The sequence below is a fragment of the Pseudonaja textilis genome, chromosome 4 (assembly GCF_049901715.1).
Source record: "Pseudonaja textilis isolate UNSWEBS1 chromosome 4, rPseTex1.2, whole genome shotgun sequence".
NCBI lineage: Eukaryota > Metazoa > Chordata > Lepidosauria > Squamata > Elapidae > Pseudonaja > Pseudonaja textilis.
The window spans coordinates 4,974,553-5,000,784 of NC_141993.1; the positions used below are offsets into that span (position 1 = coordinate 4,974,553).

General features: G+C 45.0%; 1 protein-coding gene across 3 annotated transcripts in view; it reads right to left on the bottom strand.

Annotated features, from left to right (window-relative positions):
* The window catches only part of TSPAN14 (tetraspanin 14), a 51,212-nt gene extending 25,211 nt beyond the window's left edge, over positions 1-26,001 (bottom strand). Inside the window, exon 1 of one of the 3 annotated variants that reach the window (XM_087932158.1) lies at positions 25,717-26,001. In XM_087932158.1, the coding sequence (XP_087788284.1) occupies positions 25,717-25,986 (270 nt within the window). In that variant the 5' untranslated portion in view covers positions 25,987-26,001. Of the gene's footprint in view, positions 1-1,351; positions 1,574-25,716 lie in introns of those variants that run through there. The other 2 variants (XM_026714504.2, XM_087932159.1) reach the window with 2 other exon arrangements.
* Between the last annotated feature and the right edge of the window lie 231 nt (positions 26,002-26,232).

Sequence of the window (26,232 nt, forward strand, 5' to 3'; positions counted from 1 at the left end):
CTGGAGCCCAGGAAGGAAAAAAATGGAGCAGGAAGGGCTGCGCCGCCCCCAATTTTTGCCTTCTGGGCCTTAGGGAAACCTCTTTGGTGAAGCAGTAAGTAAACGAGGGGAATCCCTGCACAGCTGATCGTAGGAACAGCTGTTTGTCAGGAGGGAGGAAGAAAAGAAATACCTTAAGGAGTGACTGGGCCGGGTAAGTGTCAGGTGGGCAGGGTGAGCAAGCATCTGGTGACTGGGTTGGCACGGCCCAGCCAGAAGTTACTACCGGTTTGGCAACCCATGCCAAATCCTTGCTACCGGTTCGCTTGAACTGGTGCGAACCAGCTGAATACCACCACTGGATCAAGAGCAGGAAATTAGGAGCCAAGATGGTTCAAATGAATGCATGTTTGTTGCATGCAAACATTCCCTACAAGAATCTGCACCACTAACAGTCAAAGCAAATTGGTGGTAGATAAGAGTCAACTGAATTCAAGGTGGGCTGGACTTAGATCTCTTGTGGGCACAGAGGAACTCAAAACTAATGAGATGCTTGACCCCTTCCTTCAGGCTCAGCTTGGTCATCTCCTACACATCATCTTCTTTCTTACTTTTACCTTTCTCAGCATTGGAGACTTTTCCAAGGAGCTAGTATCCTACAGTTATCCTTCTTATCTGTTGACAATTGTCTGGCAAAGTTGCAAATGGTGATCACATGACCCCAGGATGTTGCAACCATCATCGACATGTGCCAATTGCCAAGCGCACGGATTTTGATCACGTGATCCTAGAGATGCTTTGTCTGTCATAAGTGCAAGATCATAAGTCACTTTTTTTTCCCAGTGCCATTGTTAACTTCCAACAGTCACTAAACAAATAGTGATGGTTGGAAGTTACAACTCTAGAAAAAGGGCAAAGCGGACCCTGAATACGCTAAGAAGAAGATCTAGAAAAAGGGGAAAGCGGACCCTGAATACGCTAAGAAGAAGATCTAGAAAAAGGGGAAGTAAGCACCTTGCCCCGCTTGCTTCCTAGCAGACGTAGAAACCAACTACTACCAGGAAGAGAAGGAGAAGGGGAAGGGGAAGGGGAGGAAGAGAAGATGATGAAGACAAAGATGAAGAAGAAGGAAAAGAAGAAGAGAAGGAGAAGAGGAGGAGGAGGAGGAGGAGGAGAAGGAGGAGGAGGAGAAGGGAAGGAGGAGAAGATGAAAATGAAGAAGATGAAAAAGAAGAAGAGTAGGAGGAGGGGGGGAAGAAGGGGAAGGGAAGGAGGAAAAGATGAAGAAGAAGATGAAGATGAAGAAGATGAAGAAGAGGAGGAGGAGGAAATCTGTATAAAGAGGGAGCAGAATTGAGGATAGTCAACTCACAGTCGCGTCTGAGTTTCCCTTCCTGACAACTGTCACCAGCCACTGAGTAAACAGCTGACAGTTAGGTGCCAAGAAAATGGCTGTCGTGGCCAGGATTCCATCAGTGGCGACAGATGACCAGGGAATGTAAACACACAGAGAGATACAGTCCCTTTGATGTTTCTCTTAAATGGCTGTCCTTGGTCAAACTAATTCAGCGGGGAATTTGTTTCCTATCAGAAACTTTTTAAAAAAAAAAAACCTCACAAGTGAGAAAGGACCTTCTAACTCTTTAGTTAGTCCTTGACTTATTGACTTATCACATGATCAAAATTCAGTTGCATGGCAACTACCGTGTTTCTCATATAATAAGGCCGGGTCTTATTTTTTTTGAGCCCCGAAAAAATGGCTAGGCCGTCTTTTTGGGGGTGACTTAATACCCCCCCCCCCATGCATCTTTGGGCGGGTGGGCGGTGACGGCTTGGATGTTGACCTTGGCATTGGTGGGGCACTTCATATCAGGGTCAACACAGGCAGCACCATATCCGGGTGTGCAAGAAAAGTACTTCCTAATGGCAAGCCCCCCCACCATTCCCCCCCCCTTTTGCATGTTTTAATATAGGCCTTAATTTTTTGGGGGGAGGGGCTTAATTTCATTTCAATGTTGGGACTTCCTACTGGGGGAGGCCGTATTGTTGGAGAAACAGGGTAGTTGTAGCATCCCAGGGTCATGCGACCAGCTCTTATGACCTTCCGATGAGCAAAGTCAATGGGGAAGATCTCCACAACCATATGACTCACATAACAACTGTGGTCATTCACTTAACACTTCACTGTGGCAAGAAAGGTCACAAAACGAAGCAACACCCACTGAACAATGGTCTTGAGTTAGCAACAGAGATGATGGGCTTGATTGTGCTTGAAGTTGAAGGCTACAACTCTGCGTTTCTGGATCCTTTTGTGACTCATCTCTAAATCATGTTTTTTTTCTTCTTCTTCTCTTGGACATTATTTTAATTTGTGGGAGTCGGTCTTAGCCTCAAGAGCAAACTATAAATCCTTTTTAAAAGCTCATAGGATCCCCCTCCAAAGAGGAGAGAGAAAGGATGTGTGTGGAGTATGTAGCATGTTGGAATCCAATCCCTAAGGACAGTGGCCCTCAATCTTTTGGGACACCAGGAACCGGGTCCGTGGACAGAGATTTTTCTGTGGACCGAAGGGGTGTGTGTGTGCTTTCACATGCTGCCTGCATCCCATGGGTGGGGCTTCACTTGTTTGTGTGGCCTGGTTGGGGTAAGTCATGGCCTCAGGCCAGTCCATGGACCGGGGAATTGGGGGCCCCTGCCTTAGGACACGGAGTATAAACTTGCAAGACTATGACTAAAGTGTCCATTCTAGACTCTTGCAACTAGGAGTTTTAATGCTGTTGTTTTTTACTGTTTTGATGCTTTATAAAACAGAATAGAATATAGAACAAAATAGAACAGAATAGAACAGAATAGAACAGAATATAGAATAGAATAGAATATAGAATAGAAATAGACTAGAATATAGAAAATAGAATATAGAAAATAGAATAGAATAGAATAGAATAGAATAGAATAGAATAGAATAGAATAGAATAGAATAGAATATTCTTTATTGGGCAAGTGCAATTGGACACACAGGGAACTTGTCTTTGTCTTTGGTGCATATTGCCTGTTTTTTATTGTTTTAAAATGTTTTTAAAATGTTAGTTGTATTGTGAGCTTTGAATTTTGAGCCTCCCGGAGTCTTTTGCTGAGATGGGCAGCTATAGAAAGGAAATCAAATTTTCCCTAAGACACGTACCCTCCCCCCCAAAATACAAATTCCATTCTGGAGTGCCACTGAGAGCCAAATCAGACATTTAAGCGCGTCAGAAAAAAAGAATAACTCCCACCTAAATATTTAGGGAAACATTATCCAAAGCTTAGCCATCAATGAAGCCATTCAAGGGGAGATAAAGGTCAAGGGGGGAGAGAAACTATAGTCTTTTGGGGACACAATGGCCTTTTGAATATTTCAGAAGAATCTGTACAACATCACTCAGTCCTTCAGGACCTCCAAGCTAAGGCTGAGGAAGGAATGGCACAGCAGCCAAGTTCTCCCACTCAACTTCTGATCACACCCAAGTGTTGAAGGAACCATTTTCCTCCTTGATTTATAAAGGCCTAAAGGTGAAGGTTCCCCTGGCACACCCATGCTAGTCGTGTCCGGCTCCAGGGGGGCAGTGCTCATCTCCGTTTCTAAGCTGAAGAGCCAGCGCTGTCCGAAGATGTCTCCACGGTCATGTAGCTGGCATGACTAAATGCCTTCGAAGCGCTGTGACCTTCCCACCAAAGTGGTCCCTATTCTTCTACTTGCATTTTTATATGCTTTCAAACTGCTAGTTTGGCAGAAGCTGGGACAAGTGATGGTAGCTCACTCCATTGCGCGGCGCTAGGGATTCGAACCGTTGAACTGCCAACCTTTCTGATCGACAAGCTCAGCATCTTAGCCACTGAGCCACTGTGTCCCGTTATAAAGGCCCAGACTGCAGTTGTTTTCAAAACAGGAAAGAAGTAAAAGGCCTATTTTTGTGCGCGCACATCCCAACTCCCAAACTGCCAGCTGGCAAGATCTCCTGGACCTTAAAGCACAAATCATCCTTCACCAAGATGACAATTCAGCCCCAAATGTCTGTTGCCAGGTGAGACATTTGTTCCATGAGTTTGGCCCCATTTTACAGCTTTTCTTGCCACTGTTAAGTGAAATCACTGCAGTTGTTACTGTGAGGAATGTGACTGTTCAGTGAATCTGGCTTCCCCCGTTTGACTTGGCTTGTCAAGAAGGTCACAAAAGTGACCCCTCAGGATGCTACAACCATCATAAATATGAGTCAGTGTTTGAATTTTGATCACACGGGAATGCGGCAATGGCCGTAAGCATGAAAAATGGTCGTAAGTCACCTTTTTTCAGTGCCGAACAGTCAGTGAATGAACTGTTGTGAGTCGAGGATCAGATGTCCTGCTTCTAAAGAATGATATAAAACGCAACTGGCAACTCCCAGAACTCGGGAAGTCAATGTGCTTTCACAACGTGGTTATATATCACGCAAGCACTAAATCTTATTTTCCTTCTTCCTCTTCAGATGTTTGCATCCTAGCTATGTTTCCTGATAATCTACTTTCTTTGAGTTCAGCCAAATTGCATCAGGTCACACTGCGGCCATCTCCTCGCCCTTCCTTACACATGTTTCCTTGCTGACTCCCTTCTCCCTTCTCTGGCTGTTTTACACACACACACACACCCGCTTAGGGGCAACCAGAGAAAAAACAGAATGGAACAACAACTGATCACCTCCTTTTACCGGTCCACAATAGAAAGCATAATAAGATAATCAGAGTTGGAAGGGACCTTGTAGGTCATCTACTCCAACCCCCCTCCTGCCCAAGCAGGAGATCCTACACCATTTCTGACAGATGGCATTCTAGTCTCTTCTTCAAAGCTTCCAGTGATAAAACTCCCACAACTTCCAAAGGAAACTTCTGCTCCATTGGTTGATTGTTCTCACTGTCAGAAAGTTTCTCCTTATTTCCAGGTTGAATCTCTCCTTGATCAGTTTTCATCCATTGTTTCTTGTCTGGCTTTCAGATGCCTTGGAAAATAGCTTGACCCCCTCCTCCTCTCTGTGGTAGCCCCTCAGATATTGGAAGACTCCTATCATGTCTCCCCTGGTCCTTCTCTTCACTAAACTAGCCAGGCCCGGTTCCTGTAACAGAAAGCATCCCCACTTACTGCAATACGGTGTGGTATGCTGGCTTGTCAGCCGCAGATAGAAGGACATTACAGAGGGTGGTGAGCATAGCACAAAACATTGTGGGCTGTCCCCTGACACCACTAGATGACCTCGCTAAGACTCATTGCCTTAGAAGAGTGAGGAAAATCCTCAGGGACAACTCATACTCTGGTCAGCCCTTCTTTATTCTTCTACCATTGGGAAGGAGATACAGAAACATAGCCAGCTGCACCAACAAGCTGCAGAACAGTTTCTACCCGTGGGCTGTCAGACTCCTGAATGGAAACTACCCTGACAACAACATAGTACGATTGACTTGCATGCGATAACTTCACATGGTGCAATGGGATGGTGTGTTTGTTAGTAGGATTCACTGGGTTAGGGGTTTTCTGTCTTCCACTGTGAGTTGTATTGTGTTGGTGGGGGGTGCACGAAGGGAGGCTCAGCCAACCTCATTGTACACAGGTTGTACTCTGACAATAAAGGTTTGGAATGAACCAGACACAATTCGTGTAGAATGATGAAATTGTGTCGATGAGAAAGGAAGCTGCCCAAAAGACAAAACAGAATCGGGCCTCACTTTCCCGGCAACGAATGGCATAAAGTGACTTCCTCCAATTGAGAAGGCAGGTGGGACCATGGAGTGAAAGGTAGTTCCACTTCTGGCTTGAAGAAACAAAAGGGACTGTGGGTGACATGATAGCAGTCTTCCAATATTTGAGGGGCTGCCCCAAAAATGAGAGAGAGTCAAGCTATTCTCCAAAGCACCTGAGGGCAGATCAAGGAGAGAAGCAACCTGGAAACTAAGGAGGAATTTAATAAACAGAATGCACAATAAACCAGTGGAACAACTTGCATTGAAGCAGCTAAAAGTTGTGGATGCTTCAAGGCAGGAGGTTTTAAGAGGAGATTGGACAGCCACTTGTCTGAAATGCTATGGGGTCTCCTACTTGAGCAGCAGGCTGGACTAGAAGACCTCCAAGGTCCCTTCCAATTCTGTCATTCTGTTATCCTCTCTTGAGAATAAAAATTAAATATCTGGCAGATTTCCAATAGAGAAAAAATTGGCTACATTTCCAAATGGCATTTACATTTTTTTCCTTATTTCACTGATTTAGAATACAGACAGAGAGAGAGAGAGAGAAAGAGAAAGAGAAAGAGAAACACACACACTCAGCACTCTTTGACTGTGCATAATTGGCAGGCAGGGTCTACAACAACTAAAAATAAAACACCCTGCTCTGAGATACTCTCTACTTTTTCAATGACATTTTCCCTAAAACTGGACCCCTTTAATTCTAACTGGACTAAAATTTCTCCCCCAAATTCACAATTCTAGAGTATACGTTGAGTATTCTTGCCTCAAGCTTGGCCAGTTGGGAACTGGGATATCAAATGAACATGATTTGGCTTGGAACCTCCCAAACAGTATGACTGCTGAGTTGTGATATTTTGCACTGCCCAATCAGGTGTCAGAGGTGACCAGGCTGAGCCTGAGGGAAGAGTGAAATGCATCATCAGTCTCGAGTCCCTGCGTGCCCACAAGAGATCTAAGCCCATCCCACCTTGAATTCCATTGACTCTTAAAGATAAAGATAAAGGTTCCCCTTGCACAAATGTGCTAGTCATTTCTGGCTCTAAGGCGCTAGTGCTCATCTCCATTACAAAGCCAAAGAGCCAGCGCTGTCCGAAAACGTATCCGTGGTCATGTGGCCGGCAGGATTAAACACTGAAGGCACACAGAATGCTGTGACTTTCCCACCAAAGGGTTTTTGACTTGCATTTTTTATGTGCTTTTGAACTGCTAGGTTGGTGGAAGCTGGGACAAAGAACGGGAGCTCACTCCATTATGCGGCGCTAGGGATTCAAACTGCTGAACTGCCAAGACAAGCTCGGCATCTTAGCCACTGAGCCACCGCCTCCCCTTCCGTTGACTCCTATCTACCACCAGTTTGGTTTGACCATTAGTAGCTCAGATTCTTGTAGTGAGTTAGCATGGATTCAACCCATACTCATTTGGAACAACCTTGATTCGTGATTCCTTGCACGCACATCTGGTCGACAAGCACGCATCCTGTTCTGCTGATCACTTCGCATCTTGTCTGAGCGAATTTCCTCTACTCGGTGAACTTCCTTTTCACTCTCTGCGACCCATCTGAAGCCTCCTGTAGCCCCAAGCAAAACAGCTTAGGACAGGAGGCTTCAAACTTGACGGCTTTAAGACGTGTGGACTTCAACTCCCAGAATTCCTCCTGCAGTCATGTTAGCTCAGGAATTCTGGGAGTTGAAGTCCACAAGCCTTCAAGCTGTCAAGTTTGAAGCTTCCCCTGGCTTTGGAGCTCTTGGGTTTCAGGAATCTCATAATGATCTGCTGATGGCTGCCCACTGACGTCCCACGGGAGAAGATGGCAATTCAAGATGGAATCGCAAGCATAAGCCAACTTTCTTTTCTACGTGGGTACACATATATATCTTAGAAACCCCCCACTCCAAAGGGATGTAGGATCAGCTTCAATATGAGGCCACCCACACTGCAATAGTAAAGTAACTTGCTCCTGCTAGGAATACAGGAGTAACATATGTTGGTGACCCAAGAAGGAATGACAGCAAGATGACCTAGAACAAGAGCCTTTTCTTCTCTCTCGCTTTCTTTTCTTTTCTTTTTTTTGCAACCACAGCTGTTATGGTGAGCACAAACAGCTCGGCAGAAGTCATAAAACAAGAGCTTGCAATTATTCTGCTTTGGTATTTTCTTCATCCAGGAAGTGAGTGGAGTAAAAAAAAAATATCACTCTTTTTTTCTATGCTGTAATTTGTTAAAGAAATGGGTGACATCGTAGAATTAATTGGTCACGTCAGGAAGGAATACAATAATAGGGCAAAATATAAGTCTGGATTATTATTCAATGGTAAAATAAACGTAATTAGCAATCCTCCCTAGTAATTATATATGGATGTGCCCATGCAGAGGGTTTTTCAAACATGAAGAGTTAAATCATTCTGAACAATTTAGAAACTGTGTGAAATTAAATTGTGGTTCAAGCCATTGGTAAGTACACCAATTAGGAACATTAAAAGTTGTGAATTTAAACCAAATTAAGGGTAGTTCATTAATTTCCCCTCTTAATAAATTATCCATTTCAGCTCTTTTAGGCATCCGTTATGCTTGCAGAATGTACAATTAAATGGAGATATGTAAGGTGCCGTCATCTGCTCATATCTCTTAGGGAAAATCTGCAGAGATCCTTAATAATAGCAAATTTCACCAGCATTGATAATTTGATAATTGGGAATCTGGGATTGCCACAAAGTGGCATGGTATTCATGTTATTCTATTCTTTTTTGTTCTATTCTATTCTATTCTATTCTATTCTATTCTATTCTATTCTATTCTACATTCTCCTCTCTTCTCTTCTATTCCTATTTTTTATTCTATTCTATTCCTATTTTTCAAAAAAAAAACAGTTTTATTAATTTTAACAACAAACAAAAACACATAAAACATAAAAATATCATCCTTTCCTTCATAAGTTTACAGACAGTGTGTCGGTTGGTTTACCACTTTTTTTGTGCATCCATTTCATAGTCTCCATTGTAGTTATATTACATAATAACTCATATTATCAGTCAACAATTATATAGCCTGATATCATTATTAAACAATCATTTGACTATAATTTTGTTAGTTCATACTTTAATGAGATAACTATAGTTTACTTGATTTATTTTATAGCAAATCATAAAGTCATACCAAGTCTATCTTAATAGAATTTTATAAAGATAGTATCAATATTATTTGATACCTATTTTTTTATTCTACTCTACTCTACACTACTCTACTCTGAAGAGCAAAGACATAACACATTATGGAAGCTGCTGCTATCAGATCAAACCCAGCAGGTTGTTCCTGTTTCCTTCTCTTTGAAAAAAAAAAAGAAAATATTTTGCAATGGAGCAGTTGAGCAAGGAAGACAGCTAGATCTGGAAAGTCAGATGTGCAATGGTGTCAAAACACTCAGCTGAAGTCATGCAAAGGTTCTCATAAGACAAAAAGCTGACAAAAAGAGAAGCATGTGTTTTTAAAAAAAGGTTTTAGACGTTTTTTTTTTTTTAAAAAAAATAAACGATTACTCACTGAGACACTATTCCCAGTTTAAGTAAGAAGAATTCTCAGTGGGAAACAGTTGGGACTGATCTAAAACAGGAAGGGAGTGAGGGTCTGGAAGCCAGAGACAATATTTCCAAAAAAAATATTCGGGGAGAAATGAAAGGTTCAGCTGGAGTGGGTTTGGTTGCAACCATGTCTAGATTTAAAGAGATATTTTAAACAAGGTTGCATGCATGGAAGCGCTTTGGGAGCCATAAAGCTGAAGATTTGCAGTTCTGCCTTTTTTCCTCTTGTGTTCCTCCTAGGAGCCGATTTACGACGAAGGGCTGGGAAAGAGTTCCAAGCAAAATAAAACTGTCTCTTTTAAGGACGTTCTGTTTCTCCTTTGGACAAGAACTTTGGTCACCTTCAGAAGTGCAGCTTCCAAATCCAGATATGGCGCGTTACACTGTGGACACAAATTTATGGGATGGCAAGAAGCTCTTTGGGAAAACAGATTTCCCAAAAGGGACACTCCATCCACCAAGGTTTTGAAAATAAGAGCGTTCCAGGGAATATAGCAATCCTATTTTGCACCTCCGTATCAGAAGCCCTCTATCTGTAAGTAAGGAGGAGGAGGAGGAGGCGGCGGCGGCAGCCTTTGGAGATTAAAAAAAAGAAAAAAAAGAGCATTTAAACATAAACAGTGATTTGGGGCCTTGAGTTCCTGCATTTTTTTCCCCAAGGACTCTAAGCGTTTTAACTGATCAAAGTCAGCCTTGGGAAACTTCATAGCCCATCTGCATATTTTTTTCTAGGCAATAATATGCAAGTTGTTTTTTTCACAGTTGTCTTCTAGGTTCTCCTGTTGTAGGGTTTCAGACGCAGCTCAGCTTTTCACGACGAGTGGAAGCGGTCCCAACCTGAGCAAAATCTTCACGAAAACGCTCAATCAAACCTTGGCCTGCTTGAAGATGAGGTGGACTTCAACTCCCAGAATTCCCCAGCTAGCCTGCTAGGAACTGAAGTCCACCCATCTTCAAAGCAGGCCAAGGTTAAGGAAATACTGGGCTATTGTTCTACAGAGATTCTCCATCATTCAGGTCATGGTAGTCCCAAGAGTGTTTTCCCCAAAGGCAACTGGACTTTTCTTGGATTTTTTTTTCCTTGAAAAGGTTTTGCTCCATAGAATAGGATAGGATAGGATAGGATAGGATAGGATAGGATAGGATATTGGAATGAAGAAATATAATAGAAATAGAAATAGAATTCTTTATTGGCCAAGTGTGGCTGGACACACAAAGAACTCATCCTTTCTGCAGATGGTCTCATAGACCAAGGGTCTTCAAACTTGGCAAGCTTAAGACTTGTGGATTTCAACTCCCAGAATTCCTGAGCTAACATGACTGGAGGAGGAATTCTGGGAGTTAAAGTCCACAAGTCTTAAAGCTGACATGTTTGAAGGCCCCTGGAATAGAATAACAGAGTTGGAAGGGACTTTGGAGATCTTCTAGACTAACCCCCTGACTAGGCAGGAAACCCTACATCACTTCAGACAAATGGCTGTCCAATCTCTTCTTTAAAACCTCCAGTCATGGAGCACCCACAACTTCTGGAGGGAAGCTGTTCCTCTGATTAATTGCTCTAACAGTCAAGAAATTCCTCCTTAGTTCTAAATTGCTTCTTTCCTTGATTAGTTTCCACCCATTGCTTCTTGTCCTGCCTTTCAGGTGCTCTGGAGAATAGCTTGACCCCCTCCTCCTCTCTGTAGCAGCCCCTCAAACATTGGAAGGTTGCTATCACGTCTCCCTTAGTCCTTCTCTCCCCTAGACTAGCTATGCCTGGTTCCTGCAACCTGTTCTTCATATGGGGACCTACAGTCCTCTAATCCTCTTGGTTGCTCTTCTCTGCACTCTTTCCAGAGTCTCAACATTCTTGTCCAAGAGGCTTCTTCAGAAGGGAAGCAGCAGCTTCTCGGATGAGAAGCGAAATGTTTTCAAGGGGGAAAACAAACAAACAAAAAAAGTCCAGCTGCTTTTTGGAAACCTATCTTTGTGATGACTGGTCTATCGATTTAGGATGTGGGGGGTGTCAACTCAAGGTCCCTGAGCCAGATCTGGCCCATTGGATGCTTCAATCTGGCCCACAGGGCCGGACTGGAAATAGCAAAAGATCAGCCCACGGTGCCTCTGGAAAAGCGGGGCCTGGTTCGGCCAGCAGGGTGCTGCAGGAGGCTGTCCAGGACAAAAACGGAATGCAAGGGGGTGCATGTGAGTCCCCCCATGCCCCATTTTGGCCAGCAGGGCGCTGCAGGAAATATCCTGTCTCCCCATCCATCCACCCACCCAAGGAGAACTACAATGCTGATCCGGCCTTGGAGGAAATCCAGTTTGACGCCCCTGATTTAGGCTGTAAGGAATGTAGGCAGGGCAAAGGTGCACACGACTCTTTTCATATAGAAGGGCTGGGACGTTTCCTTCTCTCTGAGCTGCTGTTTTCCTGTTCAGTGTTTGCTGGGTTGAGCCCGCTTGAAAAGAACGCACTGTGGTTTTGCCTCTTCACCACCTTCAAACCACATCGTCTTTTTTTTTTCCAGCCTGTGAGTAAAAAGGGTGTTCAATGAACTGTAACTTGCCAAAAGAAGAACTTCAGGCAATTGCAGCAACACACCCCTGATCTCCAAATGGCTCTCTTGCCATGGCTTTGTGTACTTTTTAAATAGTACAGGACCAAAATGTACCCACGAACCGGAGGGAATCAGGAATTTATCCCGAATTTACCCATGGTTGGCAGCCCTTGGAGGTGAGAATCTCTGGATTCTCACAAAAGAATTTGGTTTCTGTGGAGGCTATTCTTGTATTTCCTCACTGTAAAAGTTTTAATAGACCTGTAAGTCTACGCACACTCTCGTTTCCTCCACTTCCTCCTTAAAGAAATCCAAGAACACACAATAAACAAGGTGAACATCCGGTTCCCTCCCCCATTTCGTGCAATTCATTCCCCCGCCCTTAAAACAGCAGTGGAGATGTTGGAATCATTGTAAACATTGCAAAGCAGTGGAGATGAAGAGAGCTTGGAGTCCTAGTGGACGATCCCTTAAACATGAGCCAGCCATGTGAGGCAGCAGCCAACAAAGCCAGTGCAACCCTGGGTTGCATAAACAGAGGCATAGAATCAAAATCGCATGAAGTATGAGTAACACTTTATAAAACCTTAATAAGGCCACACCTGGAATACTGCAACCAATTTTAGTCACCACATTACCAAAAAGAAGATGTTGAGACTTTGAAAAAGAGCAACCAGGATGATTAAAACCAATAGCCTAGAGACTAAAACATATGAAGAATGGTTGCAGGAACTGGGTATGGCTAGTTTAGAGAAAAGAAGGACTAGGGGTGACTTGATAGCAGTCTTCCAGTATTTGAGGGACTGCCCCAAAGAAGAGGGAGTCAAATTATTCTCCAAAGCAGGACAAGAAGCAATGGATGGAAACTGAACAAAGAGAGAAGCAACCTGGAATTAAGGAGAAACTTTCTAACAGTGAGGACAATTAACCAGTGGAACAGTTTGCCTCCAGAAGTTGTAGGTACTCTAACACTGGAGGTTTTTAAGAAGAGATTGGACAACAATTTGTCTGGAATAACAGTGTCTCCTGCTTGAGCAGGGGGCTAGACTAGATGACCTCCAAGACCCCTTCCAGGACTATTCTGCAAAACAATGGCTAAAACATCTTCAGTTTAAAAAGAGAAGCTATAGTCTATCCACTCTAAGGGGTTAAGTGGCGAAAGCACACTGTATGGCTATTTTCTGAACAATACTAATCCATGGGCTGAGTCAGCTCACATGAAAGAAAGTCTTGCATGAATGTTGCCACAATAAATTATGAGCTGTGCTAAGGCCTCACCAGTCTGGCCTCCCAAAGTAGCTTGCACATGTAAAAGCATGCAGTATATCAGAGGGTTTTTGTTACATTTTTCTCGCCAGGCTGAGAGAACAATCCTTGTTTCAGATATCATGTCAAGAATTGCATGTCAAAAAAATAACCAGTGAAGCACACAGAAAATCCACAATGGCGTTTCATCCAAATTAAAGATAGCTGAAGCTCGGCCTTCAGTTACCATTGAAATGACCATCGCTTAACTTTTCTGTTGTAAAAACAAGAAAACAAAATAGGCAATTTTCTATTATATATTGTGAGGTGGTGATTGAAAGACACCATGGACTGGAGAAGAACGACGAATGAATTAGTCCTGTATCAAATCATTACTGAGTGCACAAAAGGCATCAAGAACTTGCATATTTTAGACACGAAATGTGAACCTTGGATGGGGAAAAATAATTAGGGTTGATAAAGTTAAAGAAATGTTCAAGACCGAAATGCAACAAATAAGAAAGATTACTAGAAGAACTAGAAGCTCATGACTAGAAATGATGATCTCATTGAGATGTACCCTACTTACAGGAATTGAACTCATGTGCAAAACCAGGCATAACATGCAATCCTTAGACTCACTTGGTGTTGCAACCGTGTCTTGCATTGACTACAAAGACTGGCTGGCCTTAACAAGTTCACCAAAACTTGAAGTTTACAAAGCCTACTTTAATTATGACTTAACAGGATAACAGAATTGGAGGGGACCTTGGAGGTCTTCTAGTCCAACCCTCAGTCAAGCATTCCACGTATTCTGTAACATTCTGACTGGCTTGTAACCAATGTGCATGCCAGCAACTGGATTCCTCTCATGAAACGTAGCATAAATAGGGTTGGAAGGGACCTCGGAGCTCTTCAAGTCCAGGTTAAACTTAAGACTCCAAGGGCCGGAACTGGTTAGATCTGGCCTGTGGGGCCACCCTGGAATCATTAAAGGATCAGCCCCGGTGCCTCTGCCAGCAGAAAACAGAGCTCAGGGAGGGCATGCGCATCCCCACCAGGCAGAGGGCTCAGCAAAACAAACTAACAACCAAACCAAACCAAAGGAGAAATGTTTCCTCTTTGGCATTTGAGCATGCAAGAAGGGACAGGAAAGGAGAAAGGAAGAGAGGAAAGAAAAAGAAGGGAAGAGGGGAAGAGAGCAAAAAGGAAAGAAAGGGAGGAAGGAAGAAAGGAGAATGAAGAGGGAAAGAAAAAGAAAAAAAGGAAGGAAGGAGGGAAGGAAGGAAGGAAGGAAGGAAGGAAGGAAGGAAGGAAGGAAGGAAGGAAGGAAGGAAGGAAGGAAGGTTGGTTATAATGAGGGAGGAAGGGTCTGAGGGGAACCCTGCCTTAGCACTTGGCCACCATAAGTGCTCCACCAAACATGAATGACATTGAGTTGGCCACACCCACCCTGGCCACCCACCCCACCCCCGAGATCAAACACAAGCCCTCAATGAAATCGAGTTTGACAACCCTGTTTCTAGTCCAACACCTTTGCTCAAGCAGAAGAACTTATACTATGGTGGACAAATGGCTGCCTCGTTTCTTCTTGAAAACCTCCAGTGATGAAGAGGGAAGCCCTTCTGCTGAAATGGTATAGGGCCTCCTGCTTGAGCAGGGGGGTGGACTAGAAGACCTCCAAGGCCCCTTCCAGCTCCATTCTGATTGATGGGTTGATTGCTGGTTAATTGTCCTCGCTGCTCAGAAGTTCCTCCTCAATTCCAGGTTGGTTCTCTTCTCCTTGATTAATTCCCATCCCTTGTTTCTTGTCCTGCCCTCCAGAGCTTTGGAGAATAATTTGACTCTCTCTTCTTTGGGGCAGCTCCTCAAATACTGGAATATTGCTATCATGTCACCCATAATCCCCCTTTTCTCTAGACTAGACACACCCAGTTCTTGCAACCGTTCATGTTTTGTTTTAGCCTCCAGCCTGCTACCCCTCTTCGTTGCTCTTCTCAAAAACATGGAACACTTCACGAATGTGTGTGTTTTGTCATAACTTTGAGCCATGGTGAACTCCACATCCCTCCCCTGATCTGTTAGCTAGACTTAAAGAGTTCAGCAGGATTTTTTTAATTTTTTTTTTGAACGGAGCCTCCAAATTATAACCTTCCACCACTCGTCCCAAAACACAGTTTGCAAGAGTATTATTTTTAGTAATTCCAGCAACAACGGTATGATTTGCTCTCGGTCTTTCACTCTGCCCAAGTATTTGCAAGAGATACAAAAAGGCATTTGCAGGCAAAACGAACGTTTTTAAGGACTGCAAGAAAATGACAAAAATGTGTCCGATTTGGATTTTTAACCCAAAGCTATATAAACTTGATAGAATAAAGCTATCTGTATCACAATTCAGACATACAGACTGCAATTTAATTCAGTCCCTCTAATGTGTATGAAGCTGGAATGAAACCTGGTTAAACCAATATGGTTTTGAGGGATTGTTGTAAGGGAAAATTAGGGTCAATGGGAGTTAATGAGGAATTGGCTATGTCTACTTTATTGAAAGGAAGGACTAGGGGTGACATGATAGCAGGGTTCCAATATTTGAGAGGTTGCCACATAGAAGAGGAGGGGATCAAGCTAGTGTCCAAAGCCCCTGAAGGCAGGACAAGAAGCCATGGATGGAAACTCATCAAAGAAAGAAGCAACCTAAAAGTAAGGAGGAATTTCCTGAGAGTAAGAACAGTCAATCAGTGGAATGAACTTTCCTCCAGAAGTTGTGAATGCTCCAACATGGGAAGTTTTTAAAGAAGAGATTGGATAACTATTTGTCTGAAATGGTACAGGCTCCTGCCTGAGCAGGGCGGTTGGAGTAGAAGACAGAGGTCTTAGAATTCTTCATCTAGTCCAATCCCTTCCGAGATCCTCCAAGATCCAACTCTGTTATTCTGTTGATCAGACCATGCTACTCCCCTTTAATACTCACAGAATTGAAGGATGTGAAGAAGAAGTTCTAAAATGAACCCTACCTTGTGAAAGTGCCTCTCGAAACCTTATGTAAGTTCACAGATAAGTTCTTGCTAATTCTCCCACTCGGTGCATGGTCTCTGTTAGGAATAACAAGGTTACCTAACGTAGTTTGGGTAAAATAATATATATAAACTATGATAGTAAGTTTAAGTGTGTGTCACTTTAAACTGCAAAGCTTGTAATTTTGGGTGCAGTGTGAAACCGCCATAAGAAGGAGCAAGAGAACCTGCTCAATTGCTGACGATTCCTGACGATTACTGGTTTGATGGATTGATGGTTTGTTAACTGCGTGTTTTCCCTACTGCTGAGTTGCTGAAGGAAGAGAGGAGTTTTGACTTCTTCATATCTCTACTGCGAGGAGATATATTACTGGACTGATATTTGTAAGTTTACTGACCTCTCTTTTTTGACACTGGAATTTGCAACTGAATAATCCCCGGACGGACTGAACTAGTGAATGATATATGGACTGTTTGACTATGCTATAACTCTTACTGGAATAAACTATTTAACTAGCACTGTGTATCTGTTTTTACTGAGTGTAAGCTACAAAAACGTTTATCTCACATATTTTGCCTGCCTGCCTGACTGCCGTGCAGATTCTGCTAGGGTGTATCCCTAACAGTCTCTGAGACAATGAAAATGGGAGCAGACAAATAGATAATCTTCAAGTCGTCCACCAATTGTGGTTGGTCAAAGCATGCCAACACGCAGCTCCTCATTTAAGGAATTTAACTTCAGAGTAGAGCTAGACCACAAAGGATTTTTTTTTACACAAAAATACACAGTGTGATATTGGAGGGCACCATACCATCTAAAACACAGTTGTGCAGCTGCTAAGACACTGAGCATACAAACATTGGCCGGTCTAGAGAAAGCCAAACAGTGTGAGGATCCACATAGATGTTGGTTTCATCATAATTCCAAAGAAAAGAGTTTTGGGAGTCTGAGAAGCATAACAAGTTTTAGATCCTTGTGGGCAAACATCAAAAGGGTCTTTCAAATGAAGCTGGACTTCATGGACACAGCCATGCGATTGTCCTGGTAGCACTGCATAAATGCTGTGCCCCTGACTTCTTCTGGGATGTCTTCTTGTCTTTCCAACCCAGTTTTTGGTTCTTGGGTTTTGATGGCGTCCAACGACTTTTCTCAGCCTGGCTTTTGGCTTCTGGAGATCAGCCAAGTCAACTGAAGTTCTCCCAATGCTTGTGCTATCTGAGTAGTGAAGCTGCAAGGGAAGGGCTGTAATAGAGATAAGGCTCCGCCACTCTTGGACTGATTCATCTTCCTTAAGCAACACACCTGAACACAAGATGTGGATGGAAGGTTCAGCCCGATACATTTGGAGAGCAGCTCCCAACACTTCATCAGTAGAACAGGTTGGGGAAGAACCAATCTATCCCAAAGATGGGGGTGTTTTTCCCCCCAAAAAAGGCAACTGGAGTTTCTTGGGGGATTTTTTTTCTTTCTTTGAAAACATTTCACTTCTCATATAAGAAGCTGCTTCAGTTCAGAACCTGAAGAAGCTTCTTGGATGAGAAGTGAAACGTTTCCAGAGAACAAAACCAATAAAGTCCAGTTGCCTTTGTGGAGGAAAAAAAAAACCATCTTTGAGACAACTATGACTTGGATGATGGAGAATCTCCACAGCCAAAGGCCCAGTAGAGATCATGCAAATAATAACCAGCTTATAAAGTTTCCTTCAGAAGTTTCGTTGCCGAGTTTCCTTCAGAATTTCCTTCTGTGAACTTTAGGTCTACTGCATTGGGGACATATAGGAAGGAAGACATGGCCAAATTCGATGGATTCGCCTGTCCTTTTCACCCCTAGAGCAGCGGTGCCCAACCTTGGCAACTTTAAGACCAACATGGACTTCAATACACTGGCCGGGGAATTCTGGGATTGAAGTCCACAAATCTTGCCAAGGTTGGACACCCCTGGCCTAAAGCATAGCCTACCACCGGCAGACTTTTTGGAAAAGTTGAGGATGACCTGTTCTTTGGATTATCTTTAGGAAAGACTCACCGGAAGTCTAACCCCAAAAGCATGTAAGCACCTAACGGAAAGTTCTCCTTCAACAATAAGAATACGAGAGCTCTTACCCATTGCTCTCCATGGAGCCATTCTCTTGAAACTGAAATTAAAAGTAAGTATTCAACACAGGTTAGACTTGTAGCATGGGAATTGCTCTGGATGCTCAAGTCCTTATCTCAGCACCTGCCCCAAATTTAGGAAAAAAACGCCAAAGGCTACTAACAAAAGAACAAACGCTCACCCACTGGTTCTCTTAGTCATAACACAGCTGCTGGGATTTGCAAGCCATGCAAGGCAGTCCTTGTCTTACGACCATTCATTTAATGACCAAAGTTATGATGGCGCTGAAAACAAAAAAGACATATGTCTGGTCCTCATGGCTTACAACTGTCGCAGCATCTTCACGGTCGGGGGAATCAAAATTTTGGCATTTATTTATGACCATTGCAGCATCCTTGGGTACACACAATCCCCATTTATCACAAACACACAAACGCACAAAAAAACCACCAGGGCGCTTGCAAGAAGCAAAGTCAGCCAAAAAAAAAAAAAGGTCATAAAATCAGACGCAACTCACTTAATGACCCCACCGCTTAGCAATTGGAAGCTCCAGTTGCCAATTGTGGTGCTTAAGTCAAAGGACTACTTGTAGAGTTTGGACTTTTGGGTAATCCCAGTCCATAAGGAACAGGGCTGGGCTGCTTGGGGGCTCGCAGGGGTTCAGGAGAGCCCCTAGCTGAGATTCTGTGCACTTTGGAGAACCCCCTAAATCCCACTCCTGTCTGGCCCCACCCACCTCGGGAGTCCCCACGCAGCCCATTTTGGATGCAAGTAAGTGCAGGGCGTGCACAGAGGCTGACGGAGGGTGAAAAACAGACCTCCCAGGAGTTCAGGAAGGCCAGAAATGGGCCCCTTTCTGGCTTCCAGTGAGCCTCTGGAGCCCGGGGAGGCCATTTTTGCCCTCCTGGAGGCTCAAGGAAAGCCTCCAGAGCCCAGGGAGGGCAGAAACACCCCCACACACCATACTGCAGGAGGCCAACTAGGCCACACCCACCCAGCAACCAGGCAGAGAACCCCTTGATAAAATTTTTGAAGCCCACCACTGATAACGAGGCCTCGAATGAAGCCAAGCCCATGGCAGCACCTATGGAATCTCACATCCCTTCCGGCCTATTGTCAACCTTCAGCCCTGAATACAAGATGAGCCACTGAAATAAACGCATGACTATTCCCCAGAAATGTCAGTATCAAGTCATGATTCACAGATGTGGTGAGAACTCTTTCGAGGCAGGAATGTTCAGGCTTATCTCCCGAAATTCATCATCTAAGTTTTCGCCCTTTGGTTATATTCTTGTCGAAATTTCACAGCTAACTACATTACTTTCAATTTCCTTCTCCAATACAGTTTGAGTTGTCCTTTGACTGCATTTTTTAAAATTTCAAATGTGCTTTCATTCATTTGTCGAAGTATGAATATGAAATGCAAAAATACAATGAAAAAAAATGAAAATAATGGTAAAATAAGGGAGGGGAAGAGGAGAGATAGAGAGAAAAGTGTACAATAGAAGGGATAAAGTGGGGGAAAGCATTGACTTCCAGCTTCCTTTGGTGCAGTAGAATAGGATAACACAAAACCTCAATGTTTTGAATAGTAATATACACTAGACATTTCTGACTTTTGCATAATAAAACCCTAGCCACTATAGAAAACCCCAGCCACAGAATTATCAAAGAAGCCATAGAGATTGAAAAAAGACCAGAAAGCATGAATAGAAGAGATGATTCCACCAGACTGTCAATTATTTGGAAGCCTGCACTCACAAACAAAAAAATCACCACATCACAAGCCAGGCAAACACGTGGGCACAAACAGTTCCCCGCTGATACCTCCAGCTCAAACACACCCCAACCAGGCACCCAGATGAAACCTAGCTTCCTAATAAATGACAGCCGTCCATTTACTTGGAGCCAAGCCGCACTAAAAGCCTCCAATACAGGAAACACAATGTTGCCAGGCAATCAAGACAAAAAAAGCCACAAAACAGACAGAAGATATTAGAAACACCAATCAAGCAGAACACAGCAAATTCCAAGAAATTTCAATGCGCACTGTTCTTTCTCCATAATTTTCAAACTGATTAATGAAGTGGATTACTCACACTGAGCAATATGAATTTCTCCAAAGGAATCCCGAGTGATTTTGACCTTTTTATAAGTAGAGGCCAATAAACGATTGCTCCCTGCCAAAGGTTGAAATTCAGGGGCAAACTTGCAGAAGTGTATTAGACGCATTTCAGTTTAAGCGGATCCTTGCCTGTCTAACTGATGGATTTGACTGTATTTATTGGGATCCCATTTTTATTATTTTTACAAACAGCAGAAGGTGGTGAACGTATCCAACATGACTTCCTCCACCTATTTTCCCCTCAACAACAACCCTGTGTGGTGGGCTGAGACAGTGTGACTGGCCCAAAGTCACCCAGTCTCAATTGACTCAGCCTTCCGTCCTTCCAAGGTGGATAAAATAAGGAGCCAAAATTGTTGGGGGCAAGAGGCTGACTTTGCAAACCCCTTAGAGAGGGCTGCAAAGCACTTGTGAAGTGGTATATAAGTCTAAGTGATCTTGCTAACTGGGAAGGAAGGAAGGAAGGAAGGAAGGAAGGAAGGAAGGAAGGAAGGAAGGAAGGAAGGAAGGAAGGAAGGAAGGAAGGAAGGAAAAAAGAAAGGAAGGAAGGGGAAAAAAGGAAGGAAGGAAGGAAAAAAAGAAGGAAAGACGGACCGTGATGGTTCAGTGGTGAGACTGCAGTATTGCAGGCCAATTCTGCTGACGGTCAGGAGTTCGATCCTAACCAGCTCAAGGTTGGCTCAGCCTTCCACCCTTCCGAGGTCGGTAAAACGAGGACCTAAATTATTGGGGGCACAAGGCTGACTCTGCAAACTACTTAGAGAGGGCTGTAAAAGCACTATAAAGCGGTATATAAGTCTAAATGCTATTGCTATCTTCCTTCCTCCTTCCTTCCTTCCTTCCTTCCTTCCTTCCTTCCTTCCTTCCTTCCTTCCTTCCTTCCTTCCTTCCTTCCTTCCTTCCTTCCTCCTTAGGTTGACTCAGCCTTCTATCCTTCCAAGCTGGGTAAAATGAGGACCCAGATTGTTGGGGTCAAGTGGCTGACTCTGCAAACTGCTTAGAGAGGGCCTTACAAGCATTGTGAAGCGGGAAAAAGTCTAAGGGCTCTGGCTATTGCTATCAGCCATGACTTGGTGGCACCTAATCAAAGTCAACCAACCAACCTTGGTTGATCCAAGAAGCTGGTTAGCGCCTGAATGGGCCAAATCATCAGGAAATCCCCCCAAATGAATTGTCACCTTCTTGGCTAAGTCTACTAAGGTGAATTGCATGGCGTGGAAGAAGGCTTTCAGAGGCAAACCTGGAGGCCAAACAATGGAGCAGAAAGTGAAACTCGTATTAAGGAGAGCAGCTGCCTTCTACCCTATTTTGAGGCATGAATTTCTGGCAGAAATTTATTTTAAGAGTAACTGAGAAAACTAGCAAAGCAGGCTGCTGCGAAAGAGACACCTTTGGGGAAAATTAGCCTCGGGGAAAAAAAAAATAACAAAACCCGAATCAATGCTTTACGATGCCACAAAATGAAACCTATATTTATCTCAGGAAAAGAAAGAAGAAGAAAAAGAGCTGAATTATGCATGAAGAGGTTCGCTGCACCCATAAAGGCATTCCCTCTCTGCTCTTTAAAAATGTTGATGGAGAGCAACTTTCTCTGGATTGAAACTTTGCCGTTATCCAGCCAAGCCCAACCTCAGCCACAAGCGTGCAAATTGCAGAGCCCTTGTACCTGCCGCACAAAATTAGCACATCAAACAATAATGTTCTTTATGTTTTGTTCTCGTTGTAAACAGGGGGACCTCTTCAAACCTGCTATTGTTGGGTGGAGTCTTGGGTAAAGGGGTTGACATTAGAAAGGGCCGAACGGTTTTTTTTTTTTTGAGCAGTTTGAATTTAAACTGGACTCAACAACCCAAAATTTAAAGATTTCACACATTTGCTATCTGGGGCTCAGCTGAAAACAAATTTTCCCGTGTCTGCTTTCCAGTCTGCTCAAGTCACCTCCACATCATTCACGTCTCTTCATGCCTTAAAAACCGCCACAAAAACAACCTGGGTAATATATCTCGATGTGTTATCACAACTTTCAAAAGTCTTTGCATGAGGTGGCACCCGCTGGGAGTCCCTCCAGACTGGGAAATGAAACAAAAGAAGTCCCAGGCCTAGGTTTGTGCATGGATGGGAGACCACCAAGAGATCTCATATCTGCGGTTTAGCCTGGAAATCCTTTTTAAAAAATCACATCAATTCAATACCATTCTCAATAAACTGACCACCCATGAAATCTCCTGGAGTTGAGCTCTGCTCAAGAAATTCTCTGGTTGTGCTGTCCTGTATAAACAAGATGATATTGAAGAGATGTGAAAGGTTGTTTCTTCTCCAACAACGTCCACAACAAAGATTATGGTTATCTGGAAGAGTTATTAGGGCCCTGCATCAGTATTTGTTTCGAAGTTGGCAAGTTTAAGATGTATAGACTTCAGGTCCCGGAATTCCCTAGCCAATTCTAGATGTTGAAGTCCGAACGTTGCCACGTTTGGGGAAAAAAAAACACTGCGGTACGACAACTGCTTTGTATCTACAAGGAGACGCAACATTTTGTGGTGCTAAGGCTGCATAATCAGTCCCAAACCACACGATAAATCCAAGGTGTTTTTAACGCGACTCAAGGGGAGCCTTATGCCCTATGTTCTTTCACAGAATAACAGAGTTGGAAAGGACCATGTAGGTCATCCAGTCCAACCCCTGCTCAAGCAGGAGACCCCGTGTCGTTTCAGACAAACGGCAATCCATTAAACCTATGTCCGTGTGTTTAACGTATGTTCGCAAAACCCCTTTGTCCAGGCTGTGAGGAAAAAAACAACAACAACCCACAAGCAGCATCTGCACAACACTTTAGCCAATAGGATCCCATCCTATTGGGACCTTCTGGTCATCTAGTCCAACCCCTTGCTCAAGCAAGAGACCCTACACCACTTCCGACAAAGTGGCTGCCCAGTCTTCTTTTTACAGAACCACAGGGTTGGAAGGGACCTTGCAGGTCATCTAGTCCAACCCCCTCCCCCGCCTAAGCAGGAGGCCCTACCTATACCATTTCTGACAGATGGCAATGAATGCATTAAACATCTGCTTGTCTGCTTAACATATGTGCACAAAACCCCTTCATGCAGACTGTGAGGAGGAGAACAACAACCCCACAAGCAGAATCGGCACAACATCTTAGCCGATAGGATCCCATTCAAGCTAATTCAGGCACCCAGAGAACTTGCATGAAGGGACCTCAACTCAAGCGACCTGCAGTTGTTATAATCCCAATTGCATTGATTGCAACAAAAGGGAAACTGCAGGCCCTGCCTTCCACCACCCCCGGCCGTTGTAAGTCGAGGACTCCCTGAATTGTAAAATACCGGAAGTCCTTGACTTCACGACAGCTCATTTAGCGACCAAGATTACAATGGCACTGGGGGGAAAAAATGGCTCTTAAGACTGTTTTTCTCACTAGCTGCAGTATCCCCACGATCATGTCATCAAAATTCAGACGCTCGGCAACTGATTCGTAGTTATGACGGTTCCGGTGGGGTGGTGGGGTGTCATGTGATCCCCTCTTACAACCTTCCAGCCAGCGAAGGCCATGCGGGCAGCCAGATTCACTTAACGATGGAAGCAAGTAAACTGGAGCAAAGTCCACTCAGACACCGTGTCGCTTATCAACCGCCGTCGTAAGTTTGAGGACCGCCAACACAGCCCTTTTTCCACCACCAGGGCCCGGATCAAGTCTGTCTTCCCCCTCTAGGGTTTCCCTCCCTGGTCAAACAGGCAGAACCGTATCAAACACAGCTTCAACATTGTCCTTCGCCTTGCCCACTTCTGCAGATGAGCCCCCCCCGCAGTACCCCCAACATGAGGGGGGGTTTGCACAGCCTAAGAAATTAGTCCGTTCTCCTCCACACACACCTCCTCCGAATTCCCACTAGACTTACTCACGCGACTGCAGCAACGGAAATAGTGAGTGGATTTATGGAATGAATATAGAATATAGCCGTGATGGGGCATGCAGAGCCACTTCTGGCGGCATGTGAGAGGTCAGCACGGGAGCTTAAAAAGGTTAGCCACCGCTGGAATACAGAATACCAGAGTTGGAAGGGACCTTGTAGGTCATCTAGTCCAACCCCCTGCCCAAGCAGGAAACCCTACAGTCAGGGGTGGGATCAGCCAACAGGGAGCCGCAGCCGAGGGCCAAAAGAGCCGCATGTGGCTCCAGAGCAGCAGGTTGCTGACCCCTGGACTAATCAAAGGGGCTGCCCTAACTATCTAGGAGGGGCTGCTGCTGCTGCTGCTGCTCTATGTTTCCTAGACCCTCGAGCCTTCCCATCCAGGAACAGCCTACCTGGCAGCCACCGTTACAGCGTCCTAGCAAAAGCCCAAGAAAGGCTGCTTGCTGCTACTACTTACAGGGGGCTCCAAGGAGGGTCTCGTAGAACGGATTGGAACCAGACCAGAACACAACATTTTTTTAAAAAAATGCCCTTTTGTTTTGAGTTATTTTACTCTAGTTGCAGGAACTCCCTACCTGTGAGGTTCTGGCTCAGCCCCACCCCAAACTCATAGGATTACTCTTTGTTGGGGAGGTGGTTGAGGGATCAAAGATCCTCCTGGAAACTGGTTGGATTTCAGAGGCAAATACAGAGCAAGAAGCCACACACACCCTTGCCACGGTCCCTTTTAGATCTCTGCCAACCCCAACTCCTTTATTCTACCCCAAAGTCGCTTGGGGAATCCCAACAGGTGAGTTCAGGAAGAGTTCAGGACCGGGCAGGTCGACATTTCGACGAAACTCAGGAAATGGGGAAATGCTTCAAAGGGGTGGGGGGAGGGGGGGCGGGAAAGGAAGCAGGATTTTCCCACGATCCACAAGGCGACCAAGAGATCCAAGCCAGCAAAGGATCCAGGAAGAGGAAGTTTCAGGTTTGTTGAAGGTAAAAGGGAGGGGTGGGGAGGGAAGGGAAGGGGGAGGCCAAGGAGCGCAACGAGAGAAGAAACCCAGAGCCCGCAACGGATCCGAACCCGAACCCGAACCCGAGGCTCGAAACGGAGCCCGGTTCCCACGCCACCCCAAAGGCCACTTCGGAAGGTATCTTCCCAACCGCCGGCTCCCTTCAGAAAGAGCGGGGCGGGGGGCTTCCAGCGGGCGATGGGCTGGGCCACATGGGCCTTGCAGTCCCGGCTTGGAAAGGGAGGTGGGGGAACAAAGCCGGGGACAACCCCCCAAAAAGTCCCTCCATCGCGCGACTGGGAGGAACAAAGGGAAGCTCCTTTTCCCCACCCTGGAAGAGGTTTGGCCTTCAAGAGAAGGGTCTGCGGAGGATGGAGGGACCCCCCGACTCGGGATAGGGGACCCCCAAAAGAAAGAGGACCCTAAGAGGGGAGAAAGACGGTCCCCCCCCGCCCCCCGCCTTACCGCCGGAGCAGTCTGCTGGGAACGGGACAACTTTGCGCCAAGTTGGCTGGGCTTCTTTTTGTCAAGCTTGGGGCCGGCGTCCCATCGGCTCGGGGGCGCACGAAAGCCGTCGGGAAACGGGTGGAGGGGGTCTTCCGCGAGCCGCCGCCGCCGCCGCCGCCCTGCTGCCCGAGCAAACAAGCCTCTCGGGGCCCGCTTTGGCCACGCCTGGAGGGGCCGAGCCGAGCCGCCTCGCCCGCCTGCCTGCCTCCGCCCGCCGCGGAGGAGCATCCCAGCCCAGCGCTCGAATCGCCTCTATCGACCGGGATGGAGCTGGAGGGGACCTTAGAGGTCTTCTAGTCCAGCCCACTGCTCCAGCAGGGCACCCTAGACCATTCCAGACAGATGGGTCCGGGAGCATCGTGGCTGCCTGCCCCACCTCCCCATATAATAGATCCCATATGTATAGATAGATCCCATATAATAGATGGGGGGGGGGGAATAAGCATACTTTTGTATGCTTATCCCCCCCATAAA